Consider the following 17,221-nt stretch of genomic DNA (forward strand, 5'->3'; position numbering starts at 1 on the left):
TCCTTCCCTTGTGTCACCGGCACTGATTCACAAAGAAACCCGGGACAGGGGAAAAGAGACAATTTTCTTTGTGATTTGCTCTGTATCTGTCATCACGTTGAAATTGAAACATTTATCATAATCTTTCGAGCTAAAAGGGATATTTTAGCGCTCCATAACATTCCCTGTCGCTGACAGATTTCATTTAGTGCGTTTACTGCACGTAGGGCTGGAGTGTCAGGCACATTCACAGCTGTGCTGCTTATCATACAAGGTGTTCCGCAGCAGTGTGCCAGGCTCCGATCCATGCAAGGACAATTCAGGCTGATTGTCTGAGCATAAGAGGACACTGCTGATCAAGGCAATGAGCGGTGATAATGGACCAATCAATCGTATCGCTCTGATTCTGGTCAAAATGACTGGATCAGCGCAAGAACAATATAAAATCCGATACGATCCAAAAACCTGTAAATATCACATAAATGCTTCTCTAGGACCGCGATGGAGCAATCCTGGGAGCTATGTGGACTTTAAAATGCAAGACAGATGAGTTTCATTTTGTAAAAAGACTGCAGTGGGCTGATATCAGTATTGGTAGATACTCATGCGTAAGTACTATTGAGCCGTCACTTCACCCAAAAAAACAGAGGTAGTTGGGATTGAACAAAATAAATACAACTGACAAAAAGTCACAAAGTCACTTCCTTTAAAGAAAACAAAAAGATCGATGATCAAAAAACCTAATGAATTAAAAAAAACTTCAAATTTAATGATGAATGAGAATGTAAAATAAAAAAACACAGCAGCATCAGTATGATTTTAAGTTTATTAGAAAAAGTTGAAACCGCCCTTTAATTGTGTATTCTGTACTGTATTTATCTGACCGGCAATTACATCTTATCTCGTTAGTCTGAATCATCATGGCATCTTGAGAGTCCACAGTACAGATGGCAGAGGAGAATCTCCCCTTTGACATCTCCGTTATGTAGTCATGGTTTTGACTTTAAACGGAGAACAAGCAGTGCTCAGCGCGCGTGTTCCAAATTAGTCACAACAGGAAAAAAAAAAAACATGAAATTCTGACTTTGCACTCGCTTGGAGACCACGCGATACGTATGGGTGTATGGGTGAATAAGAAATAACGATGAATGACAGACAGGCAGGCGGGCGAGAAAATAGACAAAGTGTAGGAGAAGCGAGGACAGTAGCCAACGCCAGTGAATGTTAGCCGCCATATGACCTCTGTGACCTCCTCCCATTTCTCCCACACACATCTCCACTGACGGGTGCGTCCTCGCCGACATTCTCCCTCACACACTCTACCCTGGCCAGAGACCTTTGGATGGTTGAGTGGGCTGTAGCAGCACAGTAGATCATGGTAATGTATTCAGCCAGTGGGGTTTGAGCGCTACTGCCTTAAAACACCCCGGTTCTGTACAAACACGAGAGAAAGAAGACAGATGAGGCCACGATTCCAATTATTTTCTCTCTCTGTTGACTTCACTTCACTTTATCAATGCTGAACAATGTGCGGCTTCTTTTCTCCACACGCCCTGAAGAAATGGATGCACTGCACAGTAAATGACTTCCTTTAACAGCGCATTACCGTGTATATATAATGTCGGCTACCGTGTCCTACTGTACTTATTGTACCATTTAATAGTGAATTACTGTTACTTACTTAATTACTGCAACTTCACAATAGTAGAGGAGTTTCCTGTAAGAGCATCTACAGTCATTTCACAATAAAACGCACACTAAAACATGTCATTATATTTTGAATTGTCACAGTTAAAATGAAAATGATTTCATTTATTGAGAGGTTTACAGTATACAGCCTGTGATTCCCTGGAAGTAATTCACAGTATAGCTGTCTAATGTACTAGAAAAAGACAAAAATACACAATATTGTTTGGAGTCTCTGTGTTTATTGTGGCATTCTGCGAATGTAGTTGCATTAAACTGGCCTATAGAATAACAAATTATATCTATTATTATTTGTTGCTCCACTCACAGAAGAACCCAAACACCCCCATTTTCTTTTGTAAATCCAACAGCGTCTCACATACCCATCACTTTTTGCTCGCACATGAAAACCACGTCTCTTTCTTATATAAGAAAGAGAGAGAGAAAGTAAGGACAGTGAAGGAGGAAAAAAAAAACACCCCACAGTATCCATTTTAGGCAGAGCAGATGGTCCGAACTGTACTTGACTTGCAAATGCCTTGCTGTTTCTTTCGTGACAGTCGTGAAGCTGCAGGAGCATCTGGACCTGTCTTTACACTGTGTCATCATGCCAACAGTAAAGAGAGCAGCCATTTGAAAAGTCTACTTGAGAACTCAGTTTTATAGCACAGTATATATATATATATGTTCATGTTATTCCCATCAGAAAAAACATATGAGGTGTGGTGTGAGATTATTACACACAGCAGTTTGGCTGCTTTTTTTCCACGACTGTGTTAAAACGTATACGAAATACAATATAGTGCCTTCTGTCCTTTTTTTTCAGCACCGAGACAATCTGATGAAACCTTGTTTTTTTTTTCATTTTCACCAACTATATAAACACGCCTGAGTAAAAAAAGTACTTGGAATATTTAAAAATCGGATTGAATTTGTGAAATTTGGAAATACGTCACAGTTCGACGTTTTTAGGAACAAAAAGGGAATGAGAAACGGTCTCTTCTGTGACTTCTGCACAATTATTGCTACCTTACATCACTGCTATATAAAATGAATCATAACTTATGTGTTGTCTCAAGAACACAGCCTGGATATGTGAACTATAAACACCCCCACTAGAATGTCCATATAGGGCGTGGTCCATTTACCATGGATGCACCTGCGGCACAGAAGGGTTAATGTGATCTCACACAAACTCCACGTGGTAAAAGTGTGTCAGGTGCCCGACGTAGTGATGTTATTTTTGAAAGGGCTTGTCGTGTCACTCGTGTTAAAAGGCAAATGCTGAGCGTTCGGGCCTCGTCGTAAAGCCGCAGCCTGGTGTACAGTGGTATTTCTGTGTTGTGCTGCGACAGATGCCCATAAATCTGGATCTTTGGCTGTCTTCCAGTCCGCTGATAGTCACATATACACAGCTGAAGTGATTTGTTGAGGAATCGTTTCGTCCAAACTACTGGGAAATGACTCGCCATCTCTTTTGACTGAAATACTGTTGTGGAGTCATTTTTCAAGCACAAATATAAGAAGGTTCATGTCTCCACATTCTCAAAAGAAAAAAAAAGGAAGGATTGACTGCCTCTCTGTTTTACATCGATGTAAAAAAAAAAAAGATTCAGGAAGAGCAGTGGGTAAAAGTGAAGAATGAATTAACTTTGAATTAATATAATTGGATAATAATAAAACAATTGATATGGTATCACCTTATTCTCATTCTTCCCTTACTGTCAGTCGCCTTGTACCACACTAGTGAAAAACACTTGGTGTAGCAGGTGCAGAATAAGTTGACATCGATCTCTCTTGGCTTTCTCTGCAGCAGCAGCAGCAGCAGCAGCAGACAACAGGTAGGAGGTGTGGTAGTGTAGCGATCAGCAGCTTTGATGATATTTACCTCTAATTAAGTTTCTTCCCCAAGGAGAGTGAGAGAGAGTGAGAGAGAAGCTGAGAGGGAGTGAAAGGAGATAAAAACCTCTCGGAGCAGAGTATCTGTGCAGCAATCAATCCTTACTCCCCTTCTTTCCAGAGCTGAGCTGGGGAGGATGGATGGAAGACAGGTCTCTCATCTGGGCAAACTGGAGAGAAGTAATAAAAGAACCGTAGCTCAATCTCCACCCGCGGAAACAGAGGAGCGATGCCTCCATTCTCCGAGTCCTCTTGTGTTTTTCAGTGAAGCAGTAAAAGCAAATTATTTTTGATTTTACGGACGCTTCCTCTCTAATAAAAATGACAATAATAATAATGGCGGACAGTGAAATGAGTGAAGAGTTGATCATGTGGTTCTAGGCTGTTGAGCTCCCGTCATTGGTTCATGTGAAAATCACAAACAAAGGGGTTTAACTGCAGATCAGCCGGAAACTGTGTGTCTTATTTTACAGCCAGAGAGAAAGAAAACCAACGTGTAGCATTGCTTATCTTGGACAACTGAGTCATAATCCTTGTTTCACTTCAGGATGCAGCTTGTGTGGGGACCACACCCACTTTTAGGGGATAATCTCATGCATTTCTCTGTCTTTCTTTAGGTGTGTAAAGTGTTGAACACCACGAGCATGAGCTGCTTCGCCCCCTCCCTGATGGCGGAGTATAACCCAGGCTTGGACACAGTGAAACACGCGGACGAGTTCGGCTTCATCTTCAACAACGTCCAGGCACTGCTGGTCTACAACAACACCAACCTCCTCTACTACCCCAACCCTTACTTTGAGCCTCTCAGCAACTCTGGAGTCCTGGAGCAAAAACCAGGTTCACCCATCATTCTCAAGGTATATTGATTGATGATATTGATGATAGTGGTTTAACCCTCACAAAAGACTTATCACAATGTCCTTGGCGCAAGACGCTGACTCATGGCTCGTGGTTGCTTTCTCTGGATATAAAAACAAAGAGATGCCATATTGCCATTTTGAGTTGATTGTGTTCAGTCCCCACTTTTTATAATTTATATTTCTCCTGCTGCACGCTGCTGCAAGCGATTCAGTCAGTCAGTCAGTGTCACTCTTAAAAACAGCTGAATCTATTGCTAGATGCTTATATGACTTAAAATGTAGCTCTGCTGAGGGAGTGTGAGGAATAATGCTGCAGCCACGCGAGTGAACTGGAGCAGAGGAGATCATTAGACAGTGAAAATGTGTTATACATTTGACAGTTTGTTGGGCAGGGGGAGTGATTTGTTCCTCTTACCCAGCCATGGCAGCAGAAATACTTTTGCATAAAGCATATTTGTCCCCTCCCATGTCGGTAGGACTATTAAAAACTTGAAATGTATCCATTTAAAGTACATTTAGAACAGCTAAAATAAATACTTTAATCTATTCATGTGTTTATTAGCTGCTGTTCCTATTTCCTGCCTCTTTAGAAGTACAGTATATCCCCTTGTTTGATCTCAGTATCAAATCAAACCTAATTCATATGGTATTGTATGACTTTATGTCAATGATGTGAGTGTGAGTGTTTCACACCCCTCTGTCCATCTCCACATGCCCATAGGGCAGAAACCTGGTTCCCCCAGCATCAGGAGGGGTAAAGCTTAACTACACGGTACTGATTGGAGAGACCCCCTGTTCCGTCACCGTGTCTGAGAGCCAGCTGCTGTGTGAGCCACCCAACCTCACTGGACAATACAAAGTCATGGTCAGTATATGTTCATTATTGTCCATCTTTATAAATGTCTCCCCCCCCCGTACCCGTCCCTGTTTCATTCTCTCCATTTATTTGTGATTTATTCCCCGGTAACAGTCGACCCCTGAACTCCATTAGTCACGCCTTCACTGTTGTTCATTCAGCCAAAGGAAGGGGGTCAAAAGAGGGGAACGGCATGAGCGTGCCACAGCTAACAAACTGTTCTGCCACATTCTACTTCACTACTTTATTTACTGGCCTGCTCACGTATTTAGTGCAAGCCACAGATTCATTTTCCTCTCCACCTCAGAGCGTAGGTGGCCACATGTGTTTGCACTCAGAGTCAATTTCAGCCGACAAGACTTTTGCGGGATTTCTACAGCGTTTGCTGTATATTCGTTGTCATGTGATGGATGTCGCAACCTCTATCATATTTAGTTGAAATCGGAGTCTGAAATGTGTAGTGTATGATTTCCTTAATGTAAATAACACAGGTTATAATTGTGTGTGTGCGTATTTCCACAGGTTCAAGTGGGTGGCCTCCACGTGTCTCCCGGCACGGTCAACATTATGTCCGACAGCCTTCTGACCCTTCCCGCCATCGTCAGCATCGCCGCAGGTGGCGGCCTCCTCCTCATCATTGTTATCCTGGTTCTCATCGCCTACAAGCGGAAGTCACGTGAGAACGATCTCACGCTCAAACGCTTGCAGATGCAAATGGACAACCTGGAGTCGCGCGTCGCCCTGGAGTGCAAAGAAGGTTAGTGTTGGAACAGTAAAGTCAGTATAGAGCTGCAGATCAAACTACTGGTTTCAGATTGTAGCGTGAGGATGATTACAGGTCTGTTTTGCTTCGAATATACATTTACAACCAGTCATTTTAGACACTGATGCAGCTAAACGGTGCCGGGGAATGCATTTCACTCGTGCAGGCTGCAATCATACAAAAAGGGGAAAATGTGTATTTGTGCATATTGTACAGTAAATTATTGGTTGCCTGTGTGTGTGTGTTTAATAATTCATAGAAAATTCCTCCAAATCTGGGGCAGTGAGTCAACTCGCTTGTATGCCACAACACACAGATTTAGTCCATTAGCCCAGTATGTGACCCGTCTGGTCGCGTAGTGAGTCCTCGCGGTTCTTGCTGCTTTCTAGTTTGCATGCTCCACACAAACTTGCAGAAAAGCTGAAGGATGAATACAGAGTTTCTCATTAGAGTAAACCACATTAGTGCATTTTATTCATGTCTTAACTGGTGTGGTCCTTCCATGCATGTGTTGTCATGAGCGGCGTTTTGTGCCACTGTCTCTGTGTGCGTTTTTGTGTGTGACTGAGAACAGGTATAATTATTGTGTTTTTAAAATCTATACAGTATATAAACATGAACAGTAAGTGTGACTTAAATTATGATGCAGTTGGAAGTCAAATTACTACTGCTCCACAGTAACCGCTACCAGGTTTTGACTCAGAAATCAACATGAAACTGCCTAACATACTAACAATCAGCAACAGGGGGGGGCATATCGCCACCTAGGATAGCAGAGGTGAACACACTTCATACAGTAGCTAAGGTTGCAGCTTGTTTTAGCCCTGTAGAAATGGTCAGCAAATGTTATCAAGCCATTACACACCAAGTTCCCAATGACGCGACAGCAGAATCTGACACACAACCACTCCCTCGTGGCTCAGGCTTAACAGAGAGCAATGTAGTCGATTTGACCTTTGGACCTCTGCCCAGTGGGAGGACCACTGGTAACCTCTGGCTGACCTCAAGTTGCTCCTTCACACAACAGTTCTCTGAGACCGCGACATTTAATATGTGTATTGCTACTTTCAAATAAAAACAGATGATTAGCCCTTCGTGTCGTAATGGGCGATCATTATTGCTGATCACTGAGGCAGCAAATGTGAGGTTTATGTTTGACAGTAGTCAGTGTACAGATTCATTCAAGCCAATTAGCCAAGTATACCAATCGGCTCCAATAGGGCATTTTGCGACCTATTGGCATTGGCAGACCCCGGTTCTCCTCTCCGCATGGAGGCCCCACAGCCACAGTTGCTTGTGGCTAGTAGCAAGCCTAGCACAAAGTATTTCACAGTGTCTTTAGCTTAGACGTGTGTTCACTGAACCTCACTGAAGTGTCATTTCTTCTGTAAACACTCATGCAGTCCCCCAGCCAAAAAAACTGGTGCTGCTGATGCATTCAAGGAACCTTGAAAATGGAATAATTTCTGCAGTCCACCAAACAAACACCTGCTGCTGCTGCTGCCACTTTTTGGTAATAGATGCCCTTCTAATTAAGTGTGGAATCACCAGTGCTATCATTTATAAGGGTTTTTTTTAGTTTATTTTTTATAGTGTAATGATTTTTTTTTTGTCTTTCCGGTGGCTATCCTATTTCTGCCAGCCTTTAATAATCCCTTATTGGTCAGCCTCTAGTTCAGGGGATTTTGTCAGCCATAGAGGCTTATTACTTATCCCAGCTACCCCGGAGTGGCTCATCTGGCATTACCATACAGGGGAAAACAACTTATTGCAGATAACTTCCAGAGTGGTCAAATGACAGACAGGCAGACGTGTGGAGGGGAATGAGTCATACATAGGCAGCCCCTGGAGAGGAGGAGATTCATTTTTTAACCATTAACAGTGACCAGGAGTGTACCGGCCTGCAGGGTGGATTTAGATGCTACCTGTGTCCTTCCTTATGAGCACATATGTACGTATACACCTTGTGTGCCTGTAAGCTAATGCACTGGCGTGTAATCCCAGTGGTCACAGTGGGGCCAGTAGGTGAGGGCTGAGGACTGTTTGGAGATGGTGAAGCTTTGGGGCGGGTGTTAGGGGACTGCTGCTGCTCCTGTGATAGGCTGCAGATGGGGAGCCTCCCCAAGGGCAGCGAAGCAAAGCAACCGATGTGTGAGCCTGAGCAGGAGTCAGTCAGGACGGAGCCAATTAACTAGCGCTCATCTGCAGCCTCACACTGAGATGACACACACACTTTGGGGCAGGAGAAGCAACTCATTTACTGGCTGGTAGATAAAATAATGAGTGACAAGAGTTGTTTGTGTGTGTGCGTGCGTGTGTGTGTGCTGTCTCTGACATAAAGACTATCTTGAGCTTTAGCTGCCAGCTTCATCATAATTAAAGAACAGCCTTATACAGATTTACTGAATGTGCTACTCAGTGTAACCTCAATCTGTCTTTGTGTTTCTTTCATCCCAGCCTTTGCTGAGCTACAGACAGACATCAACGAGCTGACCAGTGACCTGGACAGAGCTGGTATCCCCTATCTGGACTACCGGACTTATGCAATGAGAGTCCTCTTCCCCGGCATAGAGGATCATCCTGTCCTCAGAGAGCTGGAGGTAAATTCCGAGACTAAGGAAGACAGACATTGAAAAAGACAATTAAAATAGAAATGACACATGTAAGGAAGTTAACGCAATAAGAACGGGTACTGAAGTAAAAAAACAACAAAACAAAGAGTGATGGGGCAAGTAGTAGAGTATGTTTGCCCTTAACACTTTGCCTCAGGCAACCTCCATAAGCAGCAGAGTGCTTGAGGGGGAAATGATACCAGTGTGCCACTTATCCTTCCTACCCTCTGGCCTCACATGCACACATATGGTTGGTCATGCCAGGCAGTATGCTCTCATGCACACATTTACACCTCACTTGTACACTCCCTTGTGAAAAACAGGGTTCCGGTACTGGGTTTTTCATCCACCAGTGGCTGCAGTATGACGAGTCATGAATACAATTATTTTCCAGTCCTCAGTCAGGACTGCAGGGAGGAAAAAAACTGTCCGGTTAACACATTTCACTCATCTTTACGGGAGCAGAGTGGAGCTGGAAAATGAGGTTATTTTATGTGGAATGCACAGAGTGGTGTCCACTATCACGGATAAAGCGATTCATCATGATAGAGGTTTGCCTTTCTATTTTGAGGCCGACTGTGAGGGAGGATGGAATTGCTTTATTGGGCAGAAAGATTGCGGCTCATATCAGATCACGGTAGTTGTGACTTTGATTCATTGCGTGCTTGCTGTTTGCTCATGTTTCTGGCGCATTTTATTCATTTATTTATTTATTTATTTATTTATCCATGTGTACATATACACATGGATTCATACATACATGCATACAACCTTTATCAAAAGTAAAAGCTATCACAACATATACGTTGTTTACACTGTTGTCCGTATGCATCCTCTGGTAAGTGTGGATGAATAATCTAAATTGTATATAATCTAAAGGCAACGTCTCCAACACTTCTACGTCAGAGTCCAGTCGGTTATTGAAGGTTTGCATTTGTTAGTTACACACTTTTGTATTTAAAGTAAAAGACATTGACACTTAATATAAAGTTAGGTCACGCTAAGTGAGATTTATCTAAGGACTTGTACAACATCCTCTCCCTTCAAACTTTTGAAAACACTTGTGTTTATTTGAAACAGAAAAACACAGGTTTGTAACTTAGGGATCGTCTTACACTGAGAAGTCGTTCGACATTCGACTTGGATGTTAAATGGCGGCTAACTCAGAGCACTGTGCTTTTTAGAAGACCTGGGTCAATAATTGATTAAGATCTTCTCAATTACTCACCATGAGTGGGAACGTCTGTCTCCCTGAAGTGAAACATGAGCGAGGGTTTTCGTCCAAAAAAAAAATGTTTGTTTTGTGTGAGACAAGGTCAGGGTGGAAGTTGAAGACAAGGACAGCACTCCTAGTTTAGCTCATTGCTATTCAAATTATTACTGATTTTTTTTTTATTATTATTAAGATTAGTGCTGGAAGCTTCTCATGGCAAACATGCATTTTTCTCCAGGTGTCAGGTAATGGCCAGCAGAATGTGGAGAAGGCCTTGAAGCTGTTTGGCCAGCTCATCAACAACAAAGTGTTCCTGCTCACCTTCATCCGCACACTGGAAATGCAGCGCTCTTTCTCCATGAGGGACCGCGGCAACGTGGCCTCACTTATCATGACGGCGCTGCAGGGACGACTGGAGTACGCCACCGATGTCCTCAAGCACCTGCTGTCAGACCTCATTGACCGCAACCTGGAGAGCAAAAACCACCCCAAGTTACTGCTGCGCAGGTAAAACAGCACGCTGCGTGACGACAAAAACATGCTGATGATGTCCCGTAGCCATGCCACGACTCTGAATTCACCGTTCCATCCATTGTATGAATTAAACACTGTGAATCGGATTCTTTGGCCAAGTTCAACTGAGAAATCTCTTTTATCAAACGAGTTAATGATTTAACACATTAGGCTTTCAGCGTTAATGTTGAACATTAATCCAAATGAATGTTCCTATTTTCACTTTTAAATTGTTTATAAAAAATAAAAGAGAGAGAGAAAAAGAGCGTGAAACCCGTTGAACAGTCATGTGTTACAAAGTTTAATCATAAGCAATAACAGGATACTGTATATCTGTTGATATGTGATCTGTGACCGGAGGATATTTATGGAGACACGGAAAACTCAGCCCTCATTTAAAAACATGTAAATAAGCACGCGGCTGCAGGAGGATTTTGATTCATATAGACAGATGGATGAGGAGTGTTTCCTTTTTTTCTTCTTGTGGGTGGATGCATTCTGAATTCCCTGTGTGTTCCTCTGCACACTTCAGGCTTGTAGTGAGTGAGTGCTACAGTAACATGGACAGTAAATGCTGTGCACTCAATTCATGTCAGGGTAAATTCCACATTCTCTCTTTCCCTTGTGCTCGCTCTCATTGCCAGTGTCAGTCTCACTTATCCTCCGGGCTCAGGCACCTTATAAAACATGCAGAAGTGGTTCAACTTAACCCCCCCAGTGTACATTGTTTTCCAGGGAAATCGGGATAATGTGTTAAAACTTTAAACACCGGGTTTCCTCCGCTGCTTTGCTCTCTGTTTATATATAGAAAAAGTTGAAAGGACTTGGAGACAAGACAAGCGAAAAGGTTCAGCGTGGTTCACAGTGGCTGTGAACAGGGTTTTTTCTGCTCTGTGCTTCACTTTGACTTTGTTTACCGGACTAATCAGCAGAGTCAGTTAGAGAAGGCAGCTGCTACAAATGAAAACAACACTTTTGTTCTGATGTGAAAGTTCCCGTCAGCATTTAATCGTTGGAGTAAATACCAGTTAGGCAGAAAAGGCAGGAGCAAACGGAAGGAAGAGGTTGAAAGATAGAGATGTGGACTGTAGAGCAACACTTGGACTTAAATCCAGCTGTTATTTCAAATGACAGCAGGCACCAAGTCACCTCTAAGCTTTCATTATCCTCTCTCATTAGGAGCTGTGGTACATAATCCTGGGTCCTGTCGTTGCAGCCTGGAGGGCTACATGTCCTGTAGTTTTGTTTTTTTATGTTTTTTTTTATTTTATTGAGTTGGATTGTTTCTATTTGTGTGTCAGCGATGACAGTGAGCACATCTCTCTGCACCGTACAGAGTGAGACTGTTGGGCTGTGCTCTGTTGCAGTTTGTAATATGATATTGAAATGCTTGCCACTATGCTGGCTAAAGACCTCCACTGTTGTCAATTGTTGGTGTGCCTTTTTTTTGTGTTTGTTAGAATGCGTAACACTAATGCAGCTGAATCCAGCGTGCACGTAATAGAACTGCAGAAGAGGGAGTTGTCACTCTGAATGTTGTCGTCGTGTGAGCTCACAGCCTCTGGGTAAGGTTTACACGGGTATGGGATGGGGCCAACATACAGTGAAGACCTGCAGGTCGCCGCAACCTACTTCCTGTCCTCGTTTACATTACAGTGGGGTGAAAGTGCATCTCGAGACATATTTGAGCTTTGCTTTTCCCACCATTCAGCTGTCACTGACGCTTTTTTCTGGGGGGCGGGGGTTATGTCCACAAGCCAGTCACAGGCATCGCAAAGAGACAAAAATAGTTCCATCGGTCATGTTTTATATTTGATATGGTCAACAAAAGTCCAAAACCTATGAGGCAGTAGCTAGTCTCAAAATTCTACACCCCAAATATGTATGTGTGCAAGCGTCTCTCAAACGGGAGAACATGTAATTGTTTGTTTAAGCCTATAGGCTACTCACATAACACTTTTAATTGTAAACGTCTTGTGGGCCTTTATTAGTATAAACATATAGATTATTAAAACTAAAAAAACACAGTCTATTATTTAAATACAAAAGGATTCAAAAATAATTCAAACCTGGTCGTTTAAATGTACTTAAACACAAGGACTGGCATTTAACAACAATTGAACTGCCCAAGTTTACCATATAAAGGATGCCTCCCAATGTTGTGCAGAATGTAGTAGGGTGTAAGTGCTATATGTCGTGAGTGCGATGTCCATGTCGCAAGAAGGGAAACTGACAAACGAGTAGCGCAGCGTTCCAGCAAAAGCGAGGCCTCCCTTAATTGTTGAGTTCAGTTCCAGTCAGAAGATGAACTACCGTGCCTTCACGAACCGGCACACTGGATCTTTGTCTGCAGCATCCTCTTCTATAATCCTTTCACCTTATCTCCCAACCGTATTTTTTTTCCTGTTAAATTGCTGATGTCCTAGTATCACATTAGCTTACATTAGTCACTAGACTCTTAATTTAGAGCCCTAAATGTGGATACGACGGCAATAATTTCATATTGTGCCTTAAAAGGGGTGACTTTCCCGTCTAGCACTTCCAGTTTCCTTTCATTTTCATTTCTGCTCCGTCCCTCAAAGAAGTCGATTTGGCTGAAGAATGAAAACGACTGAGCCTGGAAGAACTAGTTAACTGTGTAATGGTTGCTGGGAATACAACACACTCAGTTTAATAGTAGGTTTGCTGTATTTGAATAGCACAAGGCAGTGTGTATATTGAGGCACTTTGTGCTATTACGCTCCGCATAAAAGTCCATTTGAAAACAAATTACAGTTTTGATAGTGTATTGACTTTTTGTAGCAGACGTGCAATAAAAAATATCCCAGTGAAGTTTAAGTGATACTGTAATATCACTTAAGTTCCTGGAATTACATGTACAAGGTGCACTCTCTTTGTCTACTTGCAGTTTAAAGATGCGCGGACCTTTCTTTCTCTTGATTTAAGAAGATTTTAGACGCTTACATTCCCCTGGAAGCTTTGTGAAAGCAGTGTGTAAGCTCCGGCAACGTGTTCCATTTCCTCACCCTCCAGTCTGCAAAGTGGAACCGACGCCGCACCTCGCAGTTTCTTCGATGGTGTTTTTCTGCCGTTCGCGAAATATGTTCTCGCTCGCGTTCACGTCTGGTCACTTCACAGCATTGTCCTCTCATGCCTCCCTGCCCACTATTACTGTTTGCCATGAAACTCCGTTCTCTTTAACCACAGCCATCATCTTTACTCTGTTTCTTTCTTTTTCCTTCCTTCTCATAATATTCTTTTAATGGAATCACACAACATTGCTTCTACCACCTTGAGACTTTTCAATCTTCTATTATTTTTCTCCTCAGCGTTTTTCTAATGAGATTTCCGCCCATGCAGAGCAATAGAGTACGGCATTAATAAGGGAGTGAGAATTGTGTGCGGCATTAGCCTCATTGAAAGACATTCCGCTGCCTGCTAATATAGCCTCCCCTCCACCCTAGCTGCCATTAGGCGACCAGAAACGGGGGGAGGATGTGACGCCCCCATTTAATGCTATGTATAATGAAATCCTGATGTTCATTAATGGAACGCAATTAATTGAAAAAAAGGAAGTGGAGGTAGATGAAGAGGAGGACAAGACTGAAAGGAGAAGGAGGACAAAGTGCACCTCCCCTCCTGACATTGAAAAGGAGAGATATTATGGGGGAGTTAGTACAGCCCCCGCACAAAGGCCTTTATTTGACTTCCTTCTTTGGGACTTGCTGAGCTTATTAAAATGCTTAATAGGTTCCATTAACTTCTAACTCACTTATGACTAAAACAAGCTGGCAGGGGAACATGGTAGGCAGCGGAGAGGGCAGTTACAGAGAGATTGTGGCTGAAAATACAGCCTCAGGGTCTCAGAGTGTATCTTACTTGTACCCTCAAGTGTTTTTTTTGTATATATTGGGGTAACAAAAGAGCAGAGAGTTTGTGTTTGTGTGCCACCTTAAGAGGATGTAGCCAGTTACACATGCTCAGGAGTGTGCGTCATCTTTCTCTCCCTTCTGGCACATCATCACGTTTGAACATAGACTGTCACCAGGCTCGCCATGCTCTCCCATAAGGCATGGGAGTCAACGCCACGACTCAGCCGTAAATTGACAAGAATATCTGGTTATTCCATCCATCCATCCATCCATCTATCTTCTACCGCTTTATCCTCCAATCTCAGCTGACATAGGGCGATAGGTGGGGTCACACCCTGGACAGATCACCAGTCCATCACAGGGCCACATACATAGACAAACAACCACCCACTCTCACAATCACACAATTGAGAGTGTCCAATTGACCTAATCCCTATATTGCATGTGGGACGAACATGCATGTATTTGTAGGACAATGCCTCGTGACGTTTGTGCTTGAAATGCGCCCATTTGTGACAGAAATACAGCTTCCACCGTCTTGCACTTGAAGTGGAGCTCAGTATTCAGGTGTGGGGAGAAAAGGAGTCAATTAAGGATGACCGACACTTTTTGCAGCCTCAGTGATTAAACGATCTGTTGTTACCTCCTCTGGCTCACACAATCCTTGCAGGACTGCTGCCTCGGGCCCCTGGCTCTTGCTTATAGCCCTCAAACATGACTTAACGCAATTATCTCCATAATAGTCATAATCTCCCTTCGGGTCCATTCAGAGAGTGAATAGGTATAATCATCCCCAGCACTATTTAGCTCTGAGGAGACGAAAGCCTTCCAGCTTGTCTTTAATACCTGGCAGCTTCAATTCCGACTAATCCGCGGTTCACCACAGTGTAAGGCCTCTCCATCATATCCACCAGAGTAATCACAGTCATTTCCTGCCACATTAAAGAGGTCTTCTCTTCTTCTTCTCAATGCATCGCTGTTTAAATGCACAAGTTGATGGAGACTAATCATTTGCCAGGTGACAATCACAAAAAGCTCCGACACTCACACAGACTATGGTGCACTTTACCATTAGCGCGTTAACTCGTGATTATGTTTGCGCTATAGCGGGAGTAATGATAGTGATGATGGCGTGGACGGGTAGACGACTCCCACGTCCAGTCCAGTCCAGTGGCGTTCAGGTGGCATTTTTAATGTCGTCTCAAACTCAGAAGGTGAAAGAGCAGAGCTGTCTGCGTTGTTTGGTATTCACCTCAGGTGCTTGTCCACATGGGTTACACAGAACTAACCCTTTCATATATCCTTCATGCTCGTTAACCATTCCCACCTGGCAGTCTGGTGTTCTGTCTTTTTTCTTTTTTTTTTCCTGAATTGAACTTCGGTTACTCCAGCGTTCCATGATTGTGCTAATGGGGCAGATGGGGGATATTTTGTCTGCCATTCGGAGAGAGATATGAGCAGCAATCGTACAAATAAGAGGTATACGCGGTCCTCAATGAGGTCATTGCAAGTGTGTGTGTGTGTTTTCATGCCCAATCAAGCCCAGCAGCAGGCTGTACCTCCATGTGTGACTGACTGGGAAGGGAGAGGAGGTAACGGAGGAAGGAGGTGAGGAAATGAGAGGAGATCGTTTTGGCTGTGATCAGGCGCTACCTGGCTGCGACAGCACTCATCTCTCTCAACAGCTGAGGCCTGTCACAGCTGACGGAGCCCCGCTGTGTTCAACCACACATGAATACAAACACACAGTCATACATAATCAGTCACGCGCTCACACACACACAGATGCCCTCGTGCTGCTCACTCACTGTGACCACTGTGCCACCACTCGCAAGATGTTCCAACTTTCATGAAGTCTTACGGTATTATCCAAAACTTTTTTATTATTTTGCGGTGGAAAAAATTGTCCAATTTCAGACTGGACTCTCGTGTGATGGAGGGACGACCTGATTTTCGCTCCCCTATGTCAGCTGGGATTGGCACCAGCGACCCTCATGTGGAGGATATAGCTGTAGACAATAAATGAAAGAATGAATTAATGTTTCCCTCTTTTTTCATGTCATTTCAGGACAGAGTCAGTCGCAGAGAAGATGCTCACAAACTGGTTTGCCTTCCTCCTTCACAAATTCCTCAAGGTTAGTGCACTAAGCAAATCTATAATCTACAATATAAATGCACCCTGTGTGTCTTTATTGAAGGAGGCTCCCGGATTAAAGAAAATATACCACATTTTTTTGATTTATAGGGATTGTAAAGCTTTTGAGTCTGTTTAGGCCGTGACGTCCTCTCATGTGTGTCAATCTGTTGTGTGTGCGTGTGTGCGTGCTTGTAAACAGGAGTGCGCTGGTGAGCCTCTGTTCATGCTGTACTGCGCCATCAAGCAGCAGATGGAGAAGGGGCCCATCGATGCCATCACGGGAGAGGCCCGCTACTCCCTCAGTGAAGACAAACTCATTCGCCAGCAGATCGAGTACAAAACCCTGGTATGTCACTCTCGATGAGGCGCACGAGACAGCGGTTTCACAGACGTGCACGCGACAAAAAGCTCCAGACTCAAAAGTTGCTCGTTTGTAGTCTGATCGATGCCAAGCTGAGATCCTCACATAGACACCGAAGTCCCCTCTCTCTCTTTATTTATTTATTTATTTATTTATTTTGCCACAGCGGTGGACGAGAGAAAATTAAATTTTCCAAAGAAGAAGTTGCTTTGTTTGTTCTTCCCCATAAACCATTATTAAGATAAAGCGGAGTCTGCTATGCTGGATTTCTTTCGTCCTGTGGGGGAAGAAAATTAACTAATGAAGTGAACTAATAAAGTGTTGGCCCAACATCAGGGTAGGTGGCTGTGGAGACTGAAACACACCGAACAGACCCTTCCACACATTCGCTCACATACACACAGAGTAACATGTCACATAGCCAGCATGTGACATGAAAATGCTCTGATTGCGCTGACTGGGAATGTGGC

General features: G+C 43.4%; 1 protein-coding gene across 3 annotated transcripts in view; it reads left to right on the top strand.

The window, feature by feature from the left end:
- plxna2 (plexin A2) overlaps positions 1–17,221 on the top strand; it is a 165,654-nt gene that overhangs the window by 129,579 nt on the left and 18,854 nt on the right. For 2 of the 3 annotated variants that reach the window (XM_044038260.1, XM_044038259.1), the window contains exons 18-24: positions 4,182–4,421; positions 5,146–5,289; positions 5,803–6,037; positions 8,501–8,643; positions 10,107–10,375; positions 16,322–16,388; positions 16,590–16,736. In XM_044038260.1, the coding sequence (XP_043894195.1) occupies positions 4,182–4,421; positions 5,146–5,289; positions 5,803–6,037; positions 8,501–8,643; positions 10,107–10,375; positions 16,322–16,388; positions 16,590–16,736 (1,245 nt within the window). Of the gene's footprint in view, positions 1–4,181; positions 4,422–5,145; positions 5,290–5,802; positions 6,038–8,500; positions 8,644–10,106; positions 10,380–16,321; positions 16,389–16,589; positions 16,737–17,221 lie in introns of those variants that run through there. The other variant, XM_044038261.1, reaches the window with a different exon arrangement.

The sequence above is a fragment of the Solea senegalensis genome, linkage group LG11 (genome assembly GCF_019176455.1).
Source record: "Solea senegalensis isolate Sse05_10M linkage group LG11, IFAPA_SoseM_1, whole genome shotgun sequence".
NCBI lineage: Eukaryota > Metazoa > Chordata > Actinopteri > Pleuronectiformes > Soleidae > Solea > Solea senegalensis.